General features: G+C 46.9%; 2 protein-coding genes across 2 annotated transcripts; both read left to right on the top strand.

The window, feature by feature from the left end:
• The first annotated feature begins 1,406 nt into the window (after positions 1 to 1,406).
• On the top strand, positions 1,407 to 7,996 carry ubxn7 (UBX domain protein 7). Its single transcript, XM_083690632.1, has 11 exons — positions 1,407 to 1,486; positions 2,653 to 2,809; positions 3,060 to 3,127; positions 3,353 to 3,418; positions 3,853 to 3,965; positions 4,317 to 4,463; positions 4,696 to 4,786; positions 5,271 to 5,401; positions 5,782 to 6,385; positions 6,594 to 6,673; positions 6,925 to 7,996. The coding sequence occupies exons 1-11, from the start codon at positions 1,417 to 1,419 to the stop codon at positions 7,084 to 7,086; spliced, it is 1,689 nt and encodes a 562-aa protein (XP_083546758.1). The 5' UTR covers positions 1,407 to 1,416; the 3' UTR covers positions 7,087 to 7,996.
• A 5,546-nt stretch (positions 7,997 to 13,542) lies between these two features.
• Positions 13,543 to 20,318, top strand: tfa (transferrin-a; the record flags this gene model as incomplete). The annotated part of the gene is made up of 17 exons (XM_083690520.1): positions 13,543 to 13,579; positions 13,775 to 13,926; positions 14,227 to 14,329; positions 14,701 to 14,892; positions 15,162 to 15,291; positions 15,408 to 15,463; positions 15,725 to 15,888; positions 16,177 to 16,327; positions 16,552 to 16,712; positions 16,974 to 17,070; positions 17,240 to 17,257; positions 17,405 to 17,569; positions 17,706 to 17,856; positions 18,652 to 18,719; positions 19,002 to 19,183; positions 19,542 to 19,734; positions 19,987 to 20,318. 17 exons carry the CDS (start codon positions 13,543 to 13,545, stop codon positions 20,031 to 20,033), a joined length of 2,067 nt encoding a protein of 688 aa, XP_083546646.1. The 3' UTR covers positions 20,034 to 20,318.
• Between the last annotated feature and the right edge of the window lie 77 nt (positions 20,319 to 20,395).

The following is a 20,395-nucleotide window of genomic DNA, read 5'->3' as shown; positions in this document are numbered from 1 at the left end:
AACATGTAGTGCCCTTTTTTTTTTTCCAGGTCCCTAAGTAGTACCCTGCTATTTCCAGGCTCTGGGTTGAAGGAGTTACAGGTCTAGGACCAGCTTACCCTCTCCAGATTCTAATCTTGATAACTATGGGGTGAGACACAAAACTGACCTTAGGTCAGCATCAAGGGGCAATTTCATTGTATCTCCATGTACCATGCACCAACAGTGGGAGGAAACGTACACACCTGGGGTCAATTCATGAGGGAGCGAAGCCGCAGAACATTCAGATAAAAATGTGTTGTGTGGAACTTGATTCTCTTGTCATTTAAGACGGAGAATTGCGTCAGAGAGTATGACCCTACAGAATAAGTGCCAGTCTTCATGCAGTCTGGGACAGTTCCAGTCCTTCAGAAGGGTTCATCGAGCAACGCCACACAATTCACAATTACTTTTCTTTTTTTTTTTGCTTGTTTTTAAATTAAGTTTTACAAGCGCTTGTTTGACTGTTTTTGAACTGAATGTATTATAAAAGACTAAATAATAAAGTGACTTCTAATGACAATGTGTGTGTTCATAACACCAGTAATCCTACAGGTAGATTGCATTCACTGTTGCATGAGTTATGATTGCATGATTATACTGTAGGCCTGTGTTAGAGCAAAGCAGACCTTCTAGAGCCTACCCAATGACCATGCAAAGCTGTGATGCTCAGTGTGCAGTATTTTGATGCTTTTTATTTTACTATTAGATAGATAGATAGATAGATAGGTACTTTATTGATCCCCGGGAGGGAAATTAAGGCGTCACAGCAGCTCAAACAACAACAACAACAACAAAATAAAGTGACAATAGAATGATAGAATAAAATATTAGACATCTGAAACATTATATACAGTAAGAAAAGGCCCGTATGATTTAACATCCCCCAGCCCGACTCTGATCACCCCGATCGAGCCAGCCGGAGGAGTTGTACATTGTGGCGGGCAGAAAAGATCTATAGCGCTCCGTAGTGCAACGTGGTTGTAGTAATCTGTTGCGAAAGGAGCTTCTCTGCTGTGTCACAGTGACATGTAGGGGATGGGAGGGATTGTCCATGATGGCCAGGAGTTTGGTCCTCATCCTCCACAGTGTCCAGGGTGACACCGAGGACAGAATCAGCTTTCCTAATAAGCTTGTTCAGCCTCTTGGTGTCACCTTCCTTGATGCTGCCCCCATGCATACCCCCCAGCATACCACCGATCGCATACAGCACTGCGCTGGCCACCATCTCTAACACAACTACCATCCAGGTATAAGCAAACGAAATGAAGACAAACAAATACAAACCCCACAATCCAACGCGAATCTTTTAAGTGACGCAAGCATCCAGGCAGAAATCGCGAGTACGGAACGGCAATACGCACGCGCGTCATTTGTGTTGTTGTTAGTGGCGGTAAGATGGCGGCGCTCGGGGATGCATCAGCTTCGGGGGTGAACGGGTTAATACAACAGTTCACAGCTATTACAGGTAAGAATTCTGTTTTTGTGGGATCCTTGCACTGTCCATTGTTCATGTGCCGTCCTTCAAAAGAGTCATCCCGCCCAAGCATCTCCCAAAACTGCGCATGGAAACTCAGATGGGGCATCAGTACCTACTGCCCCCTCTGTCATACCAGGGGAAAAAAGAAGCTGGAAGCTAGCTAGCGGGAGCTAACGACCGTCAAGTGTGTGTGTGGTCACTCGCTTTAAAGAAACATGAACTTTTGAACATAACTGATCCCTTGTTGGCCACAAATCCTCCTGGGTGATACCTGGCGCCAAAAAATGGCATTACAGAGTTTCCACCCAAACTCAATTTGACAGTCAGGGGGGATGCATGAGCTGGTTAGAGGTTTGCTCATTTTTGTGGAATGGACGTTGGGTGCAACATTTTCCCTCTACTCAAGCTAACCCAGGCTCCACCTTTCTATTACAATGGTGGCTGCCTGAAACTGAAACACATCTCTTTCAGTCTGTCATGCTCAAGCATTCGGAAGCAAGCCTCCCCCCTCTAGCTTTTAGACGTTTTTAGATAAAAGTTTGCATGGTCAAAATAATTTAGGGAGTACAACTATGATATCGTGGAGCTAGATAGCGGTTTGGTTCAGATCTATCCCATTTCGACTCAAATCCATGTTTCTAACTGGCTATGTAGCTAGCCACCTAGCGAAGACTTGGAAAGTGCAGTGGGCATGCGCTGTGTCAGTGAACATGTCAAACTCTGCAGCAGTGTGTGTGTGTGTGTGTGTGTGTGTGTGTGTGTGTGTGTGTGTGTTGGGGAGCATGCACGCTGGCTTGTTGAAAAAATGTAAGACATGTAAGGATTTATTCCCATGCACAGAGATGAAACACTGACTCACTCTTAAAAGTTGCCTGCATGTCTCTGGCCAGAGTGCGGCTCACGCAAATCACGCGTGCGCACAATGACAGTCGGATTTTTGGCAGGGTGTGTGATGAGTGGTCCTTTGATCTATTGGAGGGAGTTCTTTGCTCGTAAAGAAACATGGCGCCCGTTGAATAAAGAAAATATTGACTTTGTTGTCAGCTTCCTCTACTCTCACACACAAATTAATGTGTGTGTGTGTGTGTGTGTGTGTGTGTGTGTGTGTGTGTGTGTGTGTGTCTCCGGTCTGTGTGCTTGTCATCTTCTCCCAGGGGCCACAGAAAGTGTGGGGAAGCATATGCTGGAGGCATGCAGCAACAACCTAGAGATGGCTGTGACCATGTTCCTGGACGGAGGGGCGATCGCAGAGGAGCCCAGTACCAGCTCCAGCGCAGCGGTGGCCTCCAGCAGCAGAGGTCCCCCTGCAGAGTAAGTTTCTGTCCTGCTCCACCACGCCAACCGCTGCTGCTACTGGAGGAGCCAGAACCTTGGAGAAGGTCTCAGGAATGAGCCCAGGTTGAAACCCCTTACTCAGAGGTCTCAACCTTTCATCCCTGTCCCTGCTTGGCTTTTTTTTTTTTTTTCCCACCACAATGCTTTACCCATTCATCATAAACGTATAGACAAAACACAACTGAGAGACCCATGATGGGTTGACTGTGTGGCCTGTGTTTTGCAGAGACGAAGTACGGGCGCCCATCCCCCAGAAGCAGGACATATTGGTGGAACCAGATCCTTTGTTTGGAGGTACAGCACAGCACTGGAGGACCTCTGATCAACTCCTTCACCACGGCTGTCTCCAGCAGGCCCGCGCTTAGCGTGTCACGACCCCATCATCGATTGTTTTAGACATTTTCCTTAGCCGATAGGACACTGCCACAAACGAGGCTCTCTTTCTCCCTCGCCCTCTCTTAACTGTCTCAGTCCATTAAACTCTGTCTCCCACTTTCTTTTCATCCTTCACTCTCGCAGTGCCAAAGCGACGAAGACCCGCGCGGTCCATATTTGACGGTTTCCGGGACTTCCAAACAGAAACCAGTGAGTACCCGTACCACAGAGCCTCTGTCTTCGTTTGTATTCATTTCAGCGACTGTGCTTGATGTGTGAGGATCGGCGTGTGACACGTTCCTCTCTAAGGTCGCTTTACACACCGCAGAACCGTAGTGAGCTGGCTTGGATATTCTCCTCTCATGTTGTCCTTACTCAGCACTGTTCCAACTGTTGTCGGTGGATGCAGAAACCAGGCCAGCTCAGCTCAGCTCTGTAGTGTAATTACGGCGTTATTGTGGATTAACTATGGCGGATGCGTAGCCAGGCCAGCCCAGTACGGCTTGCCTCAGCTCTGTTCTGTCACTGAGGTAATACAGTGACTATTGTGGGTGCGTAACCAGGCCAGCCCAGTACAGTACAGCACAGTTCAGCTCGGCTCAGCGGTGTGGTCAGGGTATAACCGTCTCTGTGGCCTCTCCCAGTCCGCCAGGAGCAGGAGCTGAGGAACGGCAGTGCGGTGGACAAGAAGCTGAGCACCTTGGCAGACCTGTTCCGCCCCCCCATAGAGCTCATGCACAAAGGCAGCTTTGAGACGGTGAGGAGCCCCTCCCCTTGATGCAACACTGACCCCCCCCCCCCACGCCGAGATGGACTCTCCCTACCTTATCTCTTTGTTATCGAGTCCTGCTGCTACTGCGTATATTGATGATGACGACCAAAGTGGTGGTGTGATTGGATGTGATTTCTGTAATATGATTATGATGGTGTGTGTGTGTGTCGCAATGTATTGACCGTGTCTTTCCGCTGTTCTGTTTGTCTCAAACTCCCCCTTGCCTTTGGCCTGACCTCCGTAATTAGAATCAGAATCCGACATCTGTGCCACGTCAAAATTCTGCGCCCGCTGATCCTATGAATTCTAACTAACGCCGGGTTGTTTTCCCTGCAGGCGAAAGACTGTGGACAACTGGAGAACAAATGGTTGATGATCAACATCCAGAACGTGCAGGACTTTGCCTGCCAGTGTCTGAACAGAGACGTGTGGAGCAACGACGCGGTCAGGACCATCATTAGAGAGCACTTCATATTCTGGCAGGTACGCACACACTCAGTTTTCTGTAATGAGCCAAAACACACACATGAATTGGTACAGTTCATACAAAAAAAACATAGATAGACCTTATTCAGGGTGTACATGAGCACACACATGCACGCGCACACACACATACACTGTGTTTGGTTAGGTGTTGAGATGAGCTGAGGTGTATGTGTGTGTGTGTGTGTGTGTGTGTGTGTGTGTGTGTGTGTGTGTGTGTATCCAACCATAGGTATACCATGACAGCGAAGAGGGACAACGATATATCCAGTTCTACAAGCTCAACAAGTTTCCCTACATCTCCATCTTGGACCCCCGCACAGGTGAGCCCTGAACTGGGAGTGAGACTGCTTTCCACCACTCGATAACACATGGACAAGTGGAAGTACACTTACATATAAACAAGGCATATGTGTGACTGTTTGATCACTCTCAAAGTTGTATCACTGGGCTCTGGTCACACACATACAGGTGCTAGACAACTCTGTTTACCTGTTAGTGCAGATCCTTAGCCCAGACCTGTTGGACTACACTGCCCTAAGTGGGAAAGGGAATAGCATATGAACAAGCTCATCATCTATCATAGGTACCGCAGTCGAGCTCAAAGACGTGTGTGTGTGTGTGTGTGTGTGTGTGTGTGTGTGTGAGTGTGAGTGAGAATCGGGAACCACATTAAAGTCTGTCGCAGAAGCCTGTATATAGAACCACATACCCCTGGCTTTTTGAATGGAATTGAAAAATGTAATAGCTAGATTAGATGACCCTCTAGTATGACGCTGGCCTGTCATGCCCCCCCCCCCCCCCCAGGTCAAAAGATGGTGGAGTGGAACCAGCTGGACGTGGCATCCTTCCTGGAGCAGGTGACGGGCTTTCTGACGGAACACGGCCAGCTGGACGGACCGTCCGGCCAACCGCCCCCCGCCAAACGCGCCCGCTCCGTGAGTCCTCCGCTCCCCTTCCGCTCCCCTTCCGCCCCTCACTCTCTCTGCTGCCAACGCTTTCTTTCTTTCTCTCTCTCTCTCTTTTTTTTTTTTTAATCCCTTCATTCTGTTCACTCGTTTACCGCGCCGAGCTAATTTTATTTGGTGTTCATTCACTTATTCGCATTCCCACCAAACGCTCCCGCTCTGTGAGTCTCACTGTCCACCCCTGTTTGGAACTTTTTATGTTGTTGTTATTGGTTACTTCCTCACGCTATTCTCTACTTTTCCACCATGTTGCGAGGTCATTGTTTTGCCCGCCTCGCTTTCTCACATCCGTTTTCCCCCTCCCTCCATTTTGAAATACCTTTTCCTTTCTCTCGCTCTCCCTCTCCCAGGAGAGTCTGATAGACGCCAGTGAGGACAGCCAGCTGGAGGCAGCCATCCGAGCCTCCCTCCAGGAGACTCACTACGAGTCGTCCTCCGCCCCGGACCCCCTCGACTCGCCACCTTCTGAAGAGGAGGAGGAGGAGGAGGAGGAGGAAGAAGAAGAAGAAGACGATGACGAGGATGAGGACTCGGACGCCGAAGCCGAAGCCGAAGCCGAGCCGTACTCTGACAGCGAGGGCCTCATCTCCGTCGACGGCTCGGACATCGAGACCACGGAACCCCGGGACGAGGGCAGCGGCTCCTCGGGCAGACACACCCCTCCAGGGCCGGCCACTCCCACCACCGCGGCCCCCCGACCCGACAGCCCGCCCGCCCGCCACAGGAAGTCCCCGCACAAAGAGAACAGCCACAGGAAAGAGGAGAGCAAAAAGAACCATCTGGAGCCCCCATCAGCATCAGCAGGGCAGGGTCGCTCCCAGCCCGACCCAGACTCAGAGCACCGTCGGGGAGAAAACCATCGCACGGCGCCGGGCCAAAGCTCCAGACCTTCCAAGACCAGCAACGCCACAGCCAGCACAGAACCCTGTGACCATGACGGTCTCGACGACAATGGTACGATGAACATGGTTTTCGTTTCCACATCCGATGTGTATGATCCATTCATTTCTGTGTGTGTGTGTGTGTGTGTGTGTCGCATGGCGCACGCAATTGTTCACTGGCGTGCTCTCTCCGCTTCACGCGTATCTGCCATCGTGTGAGTGCGTCTCTTTGTCGACACACCCCTGCTGGCCTTACTGAACTGACGACTTTGTGTGTCCAGGTCCCAAGGCCAGACTGATGCTTCGCTACCCAGACGGACAGAGAGAGCAGATCGCCCTGTCGTCCAAGGCCAAGCTCATGGTAAGACTACTGCACCCTATACTGTCACTGCTGTGCAGTATGTTAACTGTACGTCGCATTTGGTAAAAGCATCCACTCAATGATCCTGCATTTACCTGTGCCTACTCCCATCGATGGTGTGTTTTTCCGAATGACCCCCTGTATTCTTAGTCATCTTATGCGATCTCACCATCTCCGATGAGTGGCTGCAGTATACGATTTCACCCCTTTTTTTTTTTTTTTCTTACCCTTGGTCATCCCTTGTCCAATAGGCGCTGGTGAGACACGTCCAGTCGAAGGGTTACCCCAACGAACGCTTCGAGCTCGTCACCAACTTCCCCCGACGGAAGCTCGCCCACTTGGACTATGACATCACACTGCAGGAGGCGGGGCTGTGTCCACAGGAGACTGTATTCGTTCAGGAGAGGAACTAGCCCCACCCTCTTTTACCCCTCCCCACCCCCCCTCCCACCCCCCCATCTCTGTAGACCACACCCCTTATCACCAATGACTCGGGACGACGTTACAGGCCTTGACCCTTGACCTTTTGGAATTGGGCCCTCCCCCCTGCTGGGACGCCCGCTAGTGGATGGACTCCAGTACCCACCAGTCCACTGGAGGAAGTCACTGTGTACTTAAGCTGTGTCTCAAATGACACCCTGTGCCCCGTGTAGGGCACAACTTTTGGCCAGTAGTGCACTATAAGGGTTATAGTGTGTCATTTGTGGCAGAGCCTCTTTTTATATATATATATTATTGGGCATTGTTGTTTTCTCTGACTACCAAATGAGTTCTGTTCTGATCGATTTTTATTATGAAGTCGTAATCTAATCAGAGCAGAAAACATTGAATAAACATTTCAAAAGACAGAGGCCCAAATAATGTTCGATGCTGGCAAAGTGGCACCAGAGGCCTAAATCTGGAAGACTTTACCCCTGCCCCCCCCCCCAAAAAAGGGTGTCAAATGCCAGATTTTTTTTTCTTTTTTCTTTTCTCCCCAAAAGTGATAATTTTTTTCCATGAACACCTTTGCCAGGTAAAGGAGGGCTTGATATCTGATACTGAGCTCCCATTGGTCCCAAATTTGTATACGTGTTGATTGAGAATGTGGGTGGCGACATTGGATACTGGAGTGGATGAAGCGGGGAGGAGGTGTATTCAAGGGTAATTTGGGCAAGGGGGGGGGGGGTGCGGGATACTCAATTGTCATACCTGCACTGTACAGGGATGGTGTAGACAGTGACATTTAGTCTTAGTCAGTTATTTTTCTTTCTTTCATTTTTTTATATGCTGCCCCATTTCCAAGAAAAGATGCTGATGCTGAAATATAATCATCAAAAAAAAGGGAACTGTGGCTCGTTAATTCTGTTTATTCTATGTCTATGTTGTGCGTATGTAGAACCATCAGCCGAAAAACAGTCCCTAGCCCAGACGTGGGCAACTGGTGTCCCGCAGGCTCAATCTGGCCAGGAAACGGATTAATTGTTGTTGAGAGATGTTCATAACTACCTCAATATAAATGGATTACAAAACAGTCTGGGTGAACTGAGTAAACCCTAAGTCAAAAATAAGGTACACCTTCAAAAAGAGAGAACTATTCTTTCAACAGTTTTAACTTATTTACTAAAATAAGCTTTTACTGAATACAGCTTCCATGTTGACAACAGAGTAAGGAAAAGTAAGTTGCTTCAAATAGTGGTTCATAAGATTGTCTCAGTGTCATCAGGGTATCAAATATGTGGTTAATGGAATTCTGTGGTTAATTTGCAGTGTACATTTTGGGCTAGGCCTATAGTATTTGTATAACTCTTATTTCCAGCCCCCTGACCGTTCACTTAGAAACAAATGGGGTCCAGGTAGTTGCTGACCCTTGCCCTAGACCATACCATACTGTGCTTTTGATACCAACCCCTAAAATCTAAATGGTCTGGGCCAATGTAAGCAATGTCCAGTCTCTCTGCTTAGTCTATTGTACTGCTAGGGGGTGCTGTAACTGCACTACTGATATCTATGTAGTGTTTTCCGATCTTCGTAGGGGATGTAGTAAGTTTATTGTGATAGGTGGAATGATTGAACATAGCCCCGATCTAAACTCTGGCCCACAGTCAGAGCCGAGGTCCCCAGTTGTTGTCTGCCCCCCCCCCACCCCCACCCGTGTTAGAACACCTGGGAAAGAGGGCAAAGGTCAGAGTGGAAAGACAAGGGTCTGCAGCTGATCAAACAGGTAAGGCCGTTCACCCCGCTTCACTCCTCCAGCTGTGTGTGCTGTGCAGAACTTGAAGGGCATCCCTCACTTCTCTTCACATTTCTTGGAATAGAGGTGAGCCAGGTGAGAGGGTGGGGGGTAGGGGTGTAAACTGAACAGGAGAAGATTGCAAGCCATAGCTGAAGATGACTCCATTGACAGTGTCATCATTCACCTCAAGATGTGACCATGTTTTCAATGTAATGCTGTCAGCACCAAGGGTCCTTTCCATGTCACAAATACTGTTTGCTTCAGTGCATTCCCTTCCCTCGAGGGGGGGGAATCCCCATTTTACCCGGATGTAAGATGGTGGCGAAAAGTGAGGCGATTCCATTGCGAGGAGATTCTAAGAGAAGGGACAATTCTGTTCCCTCCAATATCCCCTTCCACCAAGTCAACAAAACATACCCTTCGTGCCAAAGTGGATATCACACAATTCATTGCAATTCATTCAACACGCCTCTTGGATTTCAAAGATGTCTTACAAAGCACTGTTGTAATGTAAAGTAGCTTGCTTGAATAGCTATGTATGGGAAGGGAATGAAATCGAGGGACTTGCATTTGCAACCTTCCTGCGCCCCTTCCCTCGTTCACTTCCCTCACTTGCAGAAATGTCATTAAAACGTCACTGAAGGGCTCACTCGATTGGAGGGAGTAAGGGAATGGGTCGTGTCAATTTGTAATGGAAAGGACATCCTTTTTTTTTGGTCGGAAAGAAAATCTACAAAGTATGCCAGACTCACCTAATTAAACAGAAACATCCCTTTTTGAAGGCACAAATCAATGCCTGTGAGTCAGAAAGGTGAACAGGACAGCTTAGCTCCGATCTGCTCGCTGGCCCCTCTTCTGACATAAAAAGAGACAGTGACATCCCCATTCACCCCTGATGTACCTCTTGGCTCGTTCTGAGAAGCCAGTCAATGGAAGTTAATCTGTGACCAATGATCTGTCTGGAGGCTCAGCACCTCTGTTTTTATATCACACCCACCACTGCATGTGCAGCTCAGGCCAGGGAAATGAAGGGCTTTACACACCACAGGGCTGACCCAAACCGTACTGTGCTGGTTCGGATACTTTATTTCCAGCACTGTTATAGCATATAATATAGTAGTATAACGAGGTCCACCGCAACAGTTTGGCACGGTGTAGTGTGAAAAGGTTAATAGACCACTCCAGGTAGAGCTGTCCTACCACAGTTGTAGGATCAGGTTAAAGGACTACTTTACTCAAAAATCATTTTCAAATATTTATCATAATATAAAAGGTATTTTGGGACCATATTGGACTGAGGAGAAATGTACTTTATACGTTTTTTCAGTAAGGTACTATTAGAGGAATTAAAAGATGTGCCAGTGGTGAGTGGCCTACTCTGGTCAATGGTTGCCAAACCTTTTTCCATTGTGACCCAACCAATGTCTCAATCTAACCTCGCTCCAGTGCATGTTTTCTCCTCATGGTTTTTCCTCTCTCCCCTCTCTTGCTGCCCACCAATAGTCTTTCCTTTATTCCTCTCCTCTCTTCCTTCTCAAAAAGCATTGGAGGAGGATGAATAAGGGGAGGAACCTTGTATCTTCTCCTCCAATGGGTTTTGAGAAGAAAGCGAGGGCAGACCATTGGGACGCACCCACTATCTCTAATGTACAGATCATGGAGCCAGTTGAACTTTCATCTGCAAACAGTCCCAATCGGAGAGAGGGAGAGAGAGTAGGAAAGAACTTGCTGAAGAGGTAGACGATGTTTGGGTGAAGGGTCAATTAAGCACATTATACTGTACAGTATATTTGACTGAGGTCAATATTATTTATGAAATCTAGAGCGAGCTGGTGACAGCAGGTGCTCCCATCTTGCTCCCATTGGTCATGTCATCATTCAGGAATACACAGTTCCACTCCACAAGGACGGCAATGTTTGCTGGTTCTTGTTCTTTTGCCTTTTGATAAGAATTATACCAGGGGAGCCATTCAGGTGACAGGTGCCAATAATCACAAAAGCCAGCAGGACTGTGGATCTGTTGCATCTGTTGATAAAGAACACTCGCTGATAAAACTGATATGTTAAGAGATACTGTAGAAATACTTGATGATAAGCATATCTGCTCTCATCTTGTACAGAGTGGTCAAGGGAAGTGCTCCAAGTTGCCCCCCTGCACGCCCCTTACCTAAAGCTACAGAGCAGAGCAAGGCCTGTATTCAACAAGTAGTACGTACGAGGTACAGTTAAGACATGGACACTCGTGGGCATTTGTTAGACATTTTACACAACCAGATGTTCAATCACTGCTATATTTGATTGATGATCTGACTCAATGGAACGTCAGTTTGCTCAGCTGTCCGTGAGCAACAATAAATCATGGGAACTTGTGCAACAGTCGGCACAGTGACCTAACAGTCTTTATCGCTGGCGGTGAACCGGGAAGTTTGAACTTCTTTCTGACACTGCTGAGTCAGAGATCAAGGAGTCAAATTTCACATTGTGTGTGTGACTAACACCTCAGGGTCAACAGTTCAGCACTCAATGGCCGTGTCTCAATAGTCTGACGTTGCTGCCTATGCTTCTCGATCATATCACCTGTTATAAGAAATCTATTGTCACTACTGCAACATTTCATTTAGTGAGCTGCACACGTGGAGCCAATTTTGACCTTGGTCAGTGTTCCAACCACTGTCCCACGATTATACTGTTACCAGCTTATCGTGGCAGCCCTGGTTTCTCCACTACTGAGATGCACCGATTGTTTTCATGAATACGATTCTGTGTCAGGGCGAAATTGAGTAGGCCACAGTCCTATTTCTGTCGATTTCAGACAATGTTTGATTTATATTGAGATGCACCTATTGTTTGTATGAATAGGACTCTGTGTCCAGGTGAAATTGAGTCGGGTACAGCCCTACAGTCCTAGTTTGTTAGATTCCAGACAATGTTTGATTTGCAGACAACACTTTTTTTTTCACCTCTACCAAAATTCCCAAGTTGCATCACCTGCTGCACCCCCCCCCCCTCCCTCCCCTGTCCCGTCCCGTCCCATCCCTGGAAAATTTCCCAGGCCCCTTTACCTGCTGGAGGAGATCCAGGAAAGAACGCACATATTGCAAGAGACAAATAAGATTAAAAATAAGGCTGACTAAAGCCTTGTGGTCGCTGCTGGGCCTCAGTCAGAGATTGGGCTGAACTTTTAACTCTTGTGTTGTGTAATGTTGACTCTGTAAACACCACTCATATGTCTGTGGCTCTGTGGCTCTGTGGCTGTGCTGAAGAAAAAGAAACAACTACACTATACTCATTCAGCATAGCTCTGTAAATCATATTTTCTTTGAAAAATAATCAATGAAAGAAATGAATGGCATCTATGATAGATTCTCTCCTCCAAAGTGTATTGGACATTGGTGTCATCTACCAACTGCAAGGGGTTCAAAGGCCTGTCCAAAAGTAGGTTGTTCCAAGAGTGTTGCAAAGCACCCTTATGTGTGTCTTGAATGCAATTGTATGCAATTGCAGTCAAACTAAGAAATATCACTCATCATTCATTCGAGTAAAACGGTTGTTTGGAGTTTAAGCTTCATTCTAGATTAACAGCAGTAGTCACAGAATTTACCACTTATATGGTTGAATACACATTGCAGATACCACACTGAATACTTATCCGGTGTTGCCAATAGCAATGCTCGGTGGAGCTATCTTCTCTGTTTGCACGGCAACTAAGGTGTCTAAAAGCAATGCATGACTGAGGATAAAACAAGACAATCATACGTGTTATCTATCTGTACCTGTTATCTGTTAGCTTATGTTGTCAGTGTAATAGTATCTGGGCCAGTGGTGGCCACAGAGAAACACAACACTATGAATTAATTGATGATTGATATATATATATTAAGTATTACAGTATATGTACCTTACCATGGAATGATAAGCTGTACAGTAAGTACAAGAAGTATAACTATTATTTTTGTTTCATGTCCTCCAATTAGGGAGGGTGGGGACAGGGGGAAAAGACACTATTGCTTGACCTGTTATTCAACTGTTGTTTTGTTATTTTCCCAGAACTCCCTCAAGACATTTGTTTCCTCACTCTTACTCCTCTCCCTGTCTCCTTTCTTCTTCTTCTTCTTCTTCTTCTTCTTCTTCTTCTTCTTCTTCTTCTTCTTCTTCTTCTTCTTCTTCTTCTTCTTCTTCTTCTTCTTCTTCTTCTTCTTATCTATTTGAAATCTGTGCCGATGAAGGAGAGGAAATGTAGCCTTTAGTGGATACTCCATTTAACTCCGCTAACTCTGTCAGAATACACCATCAGGGTCTCCTATCTGCTTCAAGAGGTGATAAGCGATTGATCTGTTTACCAATAAACCATTGGTCCAGTTGATCAACAAAAAGAAGATCGTTTTGAAAGGCAAAGTGGACAGCAACAGTCGGACATTTGTCAGATTGCTTCATTTGAGAATTCCATTATGATGAAATCACACACACACACACACAGAGAGAGAGGGCACGCCAGTGAACAATTACGCGCGCCATGTATTGGGAAACTAAACAAACGGTGGCCTCCTTTCAGCTAAGTCAGCCCACCATGTAACCCAGCCTATTGGGTTTCTATAAAAGCCAGGGTTGCCTACAAAACGGCCTGCTTGTTGAATTGGAGTCCCCACTGTCCAACATGAAACTTATCGTCTTAACCCTGCTGGTGTGCCTTGGTAAAGTATATTCTGCGTTTGAGAGGATAAGCCTCAGCAAATCACTTCAGATTTGCTGATATTGATCACATAATCGGTGTTTATTTATTTTTTTACAAGTTGTGATTTGTAGATAAGTGATTCTGCGTAGCTTCTTGCTCAAACCTTGCTTCAAATTACAATATTCTATAATAAACAAGTGTTTTCTGTCCTTAGCAACGGTGTTTGCAGCTCCGACTGATGGACAGTTGAAATGGTGCACACAGTCGGAACAAGAACTCAAAAAATGCACGGATCTGAAGGGCAAAGGATCACAATTCGCCTGCGTAAAGAAGGAAGGGACTTTGGACTGCATCAAGGCAATCATGGTGAGAAATCGATGGTACTGCTATGTCTGACTTTTGCAATATGATGTGTTATTTTGTGGGTGTTACCTCTGTGTCAAAGTGAACAAAACGCACTGGTAACGCATGGATCAGTGATCTGCCCAGTGAGAAAGTGCGTTTTATTCACGCATTTCATGACTAGATTTTTGCCAAGTGTTCGTATTGTGACTCCAAGGCTCATAATTACTCTAATGACTTCACATAATAGAAATACAAGCCAAACGCAATGCAGCGCAACCCCCAAGCCCTCCCCCCGTTATACACCATCTCTCTGTCTCGCAGACAGGTGAAGCCGATGCTATCACTCTGGATGGAGGAGACATCTACATAGCTGGCCTACACCCCTACGAACTGCAACCCATTATTGCTGAAGACTATGGCACGGGTAGGCTTCTGGTCATCATTACCTGTAACACAGTTACAGATGTTCAGCTGACAAATCTCCCTGACAATGTCAAGATTGCTCATACTCACACACTGGTTCGTACTGGACTGCTGCATAGTCACACACATGGCTTATTACTGGACTATTACAAGATTGAAACTGAAAAAAAAGTTTTCTCAATATTTGGCTTGATATATATGTAGTTCTAGATACTGTACGTAGACTTAGACTTTTTCATACAATGGCCTCTATAGCACCTCAGCTTCAAAGATGGAGAGGAAGTTGCTGATGTCATTGTACATCTGCTGTTCCATCGAAGCTTAATTGAAATGATGACGTTATTTTCCTGCCCTCTCTTCTGCTCGCTATAGACTCTGACACCTGCTACTATGCTGTTGCCGTGGCAAAGAAGGGCACTGACTTCGGGTTCAACAACCTTCAAGGCAAGAAGTCGTGCCACACGGGGCTTGGCAAGTCTGCAGGCTGGAATATTCCCATTGGTACTCTGTTGACCATGGGTCATATCCAGTGGGCCGGCATTGAGGACAAACCTGTGGAGAAAGGTGAGTGTCTGGGGGGTGTGGGGGAGGGGTTGGTTATGGGGTTTGAAGGAATGTTATTGTCTGTCAGGTGTATATTCTATTTTTAGACAGACTGGGGGGACTGTGACTTCTGTGTGAGTGTGAGTGTGCGTGTGTTTGTGTGTGTTTGTGTGTGTGTCTCACTCTCTCTCTCTCTCTGTCTGGTTCTCTGTCTGTAACTGTTATCTTAAACAGTGTGTGTGTTTTAGTGTGTTTCTCATATGTGTATTTGTTTTGTGTTTGTTTTGCAGCGGTCGGCGAGTTCTTCATGTCCAGCTGTGCCCCAGGGGCGAGTAAGGGCTCCAAGCTGTGCCAGCTGTGTAAGGGAGACTGCTCGAGGTCTCACAAGGAACCCTACTATGACTACGCTGGGGCCTTCCAGTGAGTAGCAATGCTGTCTGCCTTTCTCAAAGTACCCCCTAAAGAAGCCTCTAAATACCCCCCTCAGAACCCTCTCGAAACCCCCTTTGTCTTGACTGTGTTCTTCTTCCCTCCAGGTGTCTGAAGGACGGGGCTGGAGACGTGGCCTTCATCAAGCACCTGACCGTACCCCGTGAGTAGCAGAGCACTAACGTACACAACACCAGCCTCGGTCTAGAGGATATTGTGGTATACCCATATATTGAACTTAACTGTGACTCTGACGACTCCATTCTTGCAAACGAAACAACTAGCGCTAACAGTCCCGATGGTACAAACTAGGGCTCCGGCATCACAATGCAAACATTGGCACACTTGTCAATGCTTTCACTGCCAACGTGTGTCTCTCTCAGCCACTCATGCACACACACACCATACCTACACCCCTCTACAGAGGCAGAGAAGGCAGACTACGAGTTGCTATGCAAGGATGGCACCAGAGCGAGCATTGACAGCTTCAAGACTTGCTACCTCGCCAAGGTGCCCGCCCACGCAGTGGTCAGCCGCAAGGACCCAGACCTGGCTCAGCGCATCTACAACGGCCTCACAGCAATCAAGGTACACCTAACACCTGGTATACACAACACCACAACTAGCATAGGAAGAAAGAAAGAATGAAAGAAAGAAATAAGGAAAGAAAGAAAGAAAGAAGGAAAGAAAGAAAGAAAAAGTGAAAGAAAGAAAGAAAGAATTAAGGAAAGAAAGAAGGAAAGAGAAATAAAGAATGAAAGAAAGAAAGAAAGAATGAAAGAAAGAAAGAAAGAAAGAAGAAAGAAAGAAAGAAAATAGGCAAAAGTGAGCATCATATGACACGGAGCGCTAACATTCATGTGTTCCACCACACAGCCCGCTGACCTGTTCTCCTCAGAGAGCTACACGGCCAAGAACCTGTTGTTCAAGGACTCCACTAAGAAGCTGGTGCAGCTGCCCATGACCACAGACTCCTTCCTCTACCTGGGCGCTGAGTACATGAGCACCATCCGCTCCCTAACGACAGGTGAGGCTATACACACACACTTATGCACGTAGGCAGTAGGGGTAAACACACACACACACACACACACACACTCAGGCATTGACACATGAGCGTGTACACACACACACACACACACCCATGACTCCCCATACAAACATACACATGAGCACACACACACACACACACACACACAAACACACACACACCATTCCCTCATTGCCGTCTCCATTGCCTGTGCTTCCCAGAGAAGACCACAGGCCCAGACAGCCGTAGCATCAAGTGGTGTGCAGTGGGCAAACCCGAGAAAGACAAGTGTGACCTCTGGACTGTCAACTCATTGGAAGTATCCTCCCTCATCGAATGCTCCACCGCACCCACCGTGGAGGACTGTGTCAAGAAGATCATGGTGAGACTAGGAGAGGAGAGGAGAGAGGGAGGGAGGGATGAAAGAGGTGAAGTCATCATGTGTATGATGTGTTTAATAGATTATCTCTTTTTTTTTCTTTTTTTATTCAGTACTATTATTTGCCTTCCTCTCATTGACTTTATTGTACACCTCTCTATTTTCTTTCTTTTTTTCTTCCTTTCTCTCTCTCTCTGTCTTTCTTTTCCTCTTAATTCCCATGTCCCCCCCCCCCCCACCCTACACACACATACACACACACAGCGTAAGGAGGCAGATGCCATGGCCATGGATGGAGGAGAGGTGTACACTGCTGGGAAGTGTGGTCTGGTCCCTGCCATGGTGGAGCAGTATGATGGTGGTATGACACACACACACACACACACACACATACACGCATTCTCTCTCTCTCTCTCTTTTTTTCGCACACACACACACCATGAATTCACATCATCATATCAATCAATAACCACTGGTTTCCTCCATTTGTCCCTCTACTCTGAATCAACACATTCTCTCTTTCTCCACAGATCAGTGCGGGGCCTCCGGTATGTACATGTTATGTTTGGATCCTTCTCACAATATCTAAGACTGCTCTTCTGTATCTCATACTGTCCTTACAATGAGAAACAGTATTTTATATGATTGCCCTCTCCTAATCCTTGGTCTCCACCCCCCCCCCCCCCCCCCCTCAGCGACAGCCTCATCCTACTATGCGGTGGCGGTGGTCAAGAAGGGATCTGGGGTCACCTGGGCCACCCTGCAAGGGAAGAGGTCCTGTCACACGGGCGTGGGCAAAACCGCAGGCTGGAATGTCCCCATGGGCCTCATCCACAAACAGACTAATGACTGCGACTTCTGTGAGTGTGTGTGTGTGCGCTCACGTGTGTGTGTGTGTGTGTGTGTCTGTACGTGTGTTTGCATGTGTGTCCGTGTGTCTCTCTCTCTATCTGTCTGTCTCATACTGTGTTTGTGTGTGTGTCTTCCTTTTCTCAGCTAAGTTCTTCAGTAAGAGCTGTGCCCCCGGATCTCCGCTCAACTCTACATTCTGCAGCCAGTGCGTTGGGAGTGGCAGAGCTGTGGGAGACAAGGCCAAGTGTCAAGCCAGTGCTGAGGAGCACTACTATGGCTATGGCGGGGCCTTCAGGTAGGGGGCGCTGCCTGCACAGAGGAGGGCTCAATAATGGATCATGTCAAGGGACTCTTAGGGTATTTTCACACTTATACACTAATAGGAGGCAGTTACAATGCAAAGGATTGGCACATGTCACATAGTCTGTAAATAGCTGAACTCAGTCCTCTTAAAGTTAACCAAAAGATGAAAAAAAGTACAAGAACTTGTGTTCACAGTTCAACTTGTGTTTTCTTGCTGGTCCATTTCAGCAGTGATATGGTTTCATTCCACCTTCCTTTCACATTATCATCTTTCATTCAAACTCACTTAAGTGCTTTGCACCTTGGGTAATTGCACTTTCAACAGCACCACAGACCTAAAGTGAACCGAACTCAGACCACCTCCTGAGACGCTCCTGGTTCGCTTCAGAGGGGTCTGACTTCATTTGGAGCATTCACAAACTGTATGCATGAACTTTATGGCAAACCGTTTTGATTGCACAAAAACTCGGCTGAATGATGTGAAAATACCCAGAACATTCGCTGAAATGGACCAGCAAGAGTCCTCATTCAAACAGAAGGGCAGTGTGAACACAAAACTAACTGAGTTCTAGTACTTTTAATTCACCACCTTGGTTTACTTAAAGAGGACTGAGTTCAGCTCTATTAAAGAGGACTATATGTGAAAATACCCTGAGAAACCCTGAGATTTACGTGAATTTACGTGATACAAGGATCTTGAGTTAGGATTCCAATAGTACAAATGGCCTATATAAAATGTCTCGCTATTATCCATCTCTTGTATTCTTCTCCCTGTGTCTCCCTAAAGGTGTCTGGTTGAGGACGCTGGAGATGTTGCCTTCATCAAGCACACCATTGTGGCAGAGAACAGTGACGGTTAGACACTTTATTATTCACATACTGCACAGACCAGGGGAGGCTGGTGGAGGTAGAAATCGGAGGACGGCTCATTGTAACGCATGGAATGGAATGAGGAATAGTTGATACCATTCCTCATTCCATTCCATGCATAACTATGAGCCGTCCTCCGATTTCCTCTTCTCTCCTACTCATACTTCTCTCTCACAATCCCTTCATTGTTTTTCCTCTTGTAAAATGTATCCGTTATGCTCTTTCTCTCCCTCCATCCCTCCCTCCATCCTGACTCGTGTCCTCTAGGTAATGGCCCGACCTGGGCTGCGGGCCTCAAGTCCAGCGACTTTGAGCTGATCTGCCAGTCAGGCGCCCGCGTCCCCGTCTCCGAACACCTCAAGTGCCACCTGGCCAAGGTGCCCGCCCACGCCGTGGTGACACGCCCAGAGACCCGTGGCAAGGTGGTCCTCATCCTCCAGGAACAGCAGGTGGGCGCAGCAGTAGAGGACAACGTACAATCCAATGGTGGTCTAAGACAGGGGAGGCTGGTGGAGGTAGAAATCGGAGGACGGGCTCATTGTAATGCTCGGAATGGAATGAGGAATGGTATCAAACACACATGTTAGACCTGGAGAACACACGTTTGATACCATTCCTCATTCCATTCCCCGCATTACAATGAGCCCATCCTCAGATTTCTACCTCCACCAGCCTCCCCTGGTCTAAGAGAGCTACAAAGCTTTGGGGAAATTCCCCCATGGATGTTTGATTATTATAATCCTATTACCTTCACTTCTCCCTGATCCCACCATTGACCTCTGTGTAAATGTTTCTCCCTGTGTTCAGGCCAAGTTCGGCTCAAGTAGCACCGATCAGTCATTTCAAATGTTCCAGTCGGACGGCGGAAAGAACCTCCTCTTCAAGGACTCCACAAAGTGCCTTCAGGAGGTCCCAAGTGGGTCCACATTCCAGGATTTCCTCGGGAATGAGTACATGACCGCCATGAATTCTCTCCGTGTATGCGCTAAGACTGCCTCAGGTACGAAGATTCCCATCTCCCTGACACACACACATACACACACACTCACAACACACAACACACACACACACACACACACACGCACACACAACACAGACACACACAGACACACACAGGCACACACTTTTTTGCTATCTTACACAAATGCATGTCACAAATGCACACAAATGCATGTCACTTACCAGCATTCTGAGTAATGGGTCTTTCTAATGCATCCAAAGCTAAAACCTGCTCTCCTTTCCCCCCCATTAGATCTGGAGAAGTCGTGTACTTTCCATTCCTGCCAGCAGAAAGTGTAGAGGAGATGACTGCACATACACTCTCTCACCCAACTATTCAAGAAACCAAAGTTGTACCTGAAGACGTTTTTATAAAAAATCACAAAAACAAACTAGAATAAAAGATCTTGTATGAAGCTGTCCTTTACTATACTTTAACAAATCATGTACTCTTCACACACACAACTGTTTCTGCTGTAGTACTTCTGTCAACACACAAACATTTGAGAGAGAACTGGTGATTGCAGTCTGGGAAAAACAAAATAATCCAATCAGCTTTTATGTTCTCCTTCTTCCACACAAATACACATTTGTTTTGGCTCCTTTGATTTACTGTTCTGAAATAAAGTGTACCCTTTTTCACAATCCACTCTTGCACAAGA

This window comes from Argentina silus (assembly GCF_951799395.1).
Source record: "Argentina silus genome assembly, chromosome: 18".
Classification (NCBI taxonomy): Eukaryota; Metazoa; Chordata; class Actinopteri; order Argentiniformes; family Argentinidae; genus Argentina; species Argentina silus.
Note: the sequence above shows the minus strand (reverse complement) of the source record. Positions and strands in the feature narration are given on the sequence as shown.

What these genes read in the sequence shown, in the direction of transcription:
- ubxn7 (XM_083690632.1), top strand. Translation starts at nt 1,417, where the DNA reads ATGGCGGCGCTCGGGGATGCATCAGCTTCGGGGGTGAACGGGTTAATA. An exon ending in ACAAAGGCAGCTTTGAGACG is followed by an intron (nt 3,966 to 4,316) that starts GTGAGGAGCCCC and finishes TTTTCCCTGCAG; the next exon opens with GCGAAAGACTGTGGACAACT. An exon ending in CATCTTGGACCCCCGCACAG is followed by an intron (nt 4,787 to 5,270) that starts GTGAGCCCTGAA and finishes CCCCCCCCCCAG; the next exon opens with GTCAAAAGATGGTGGAGTGG.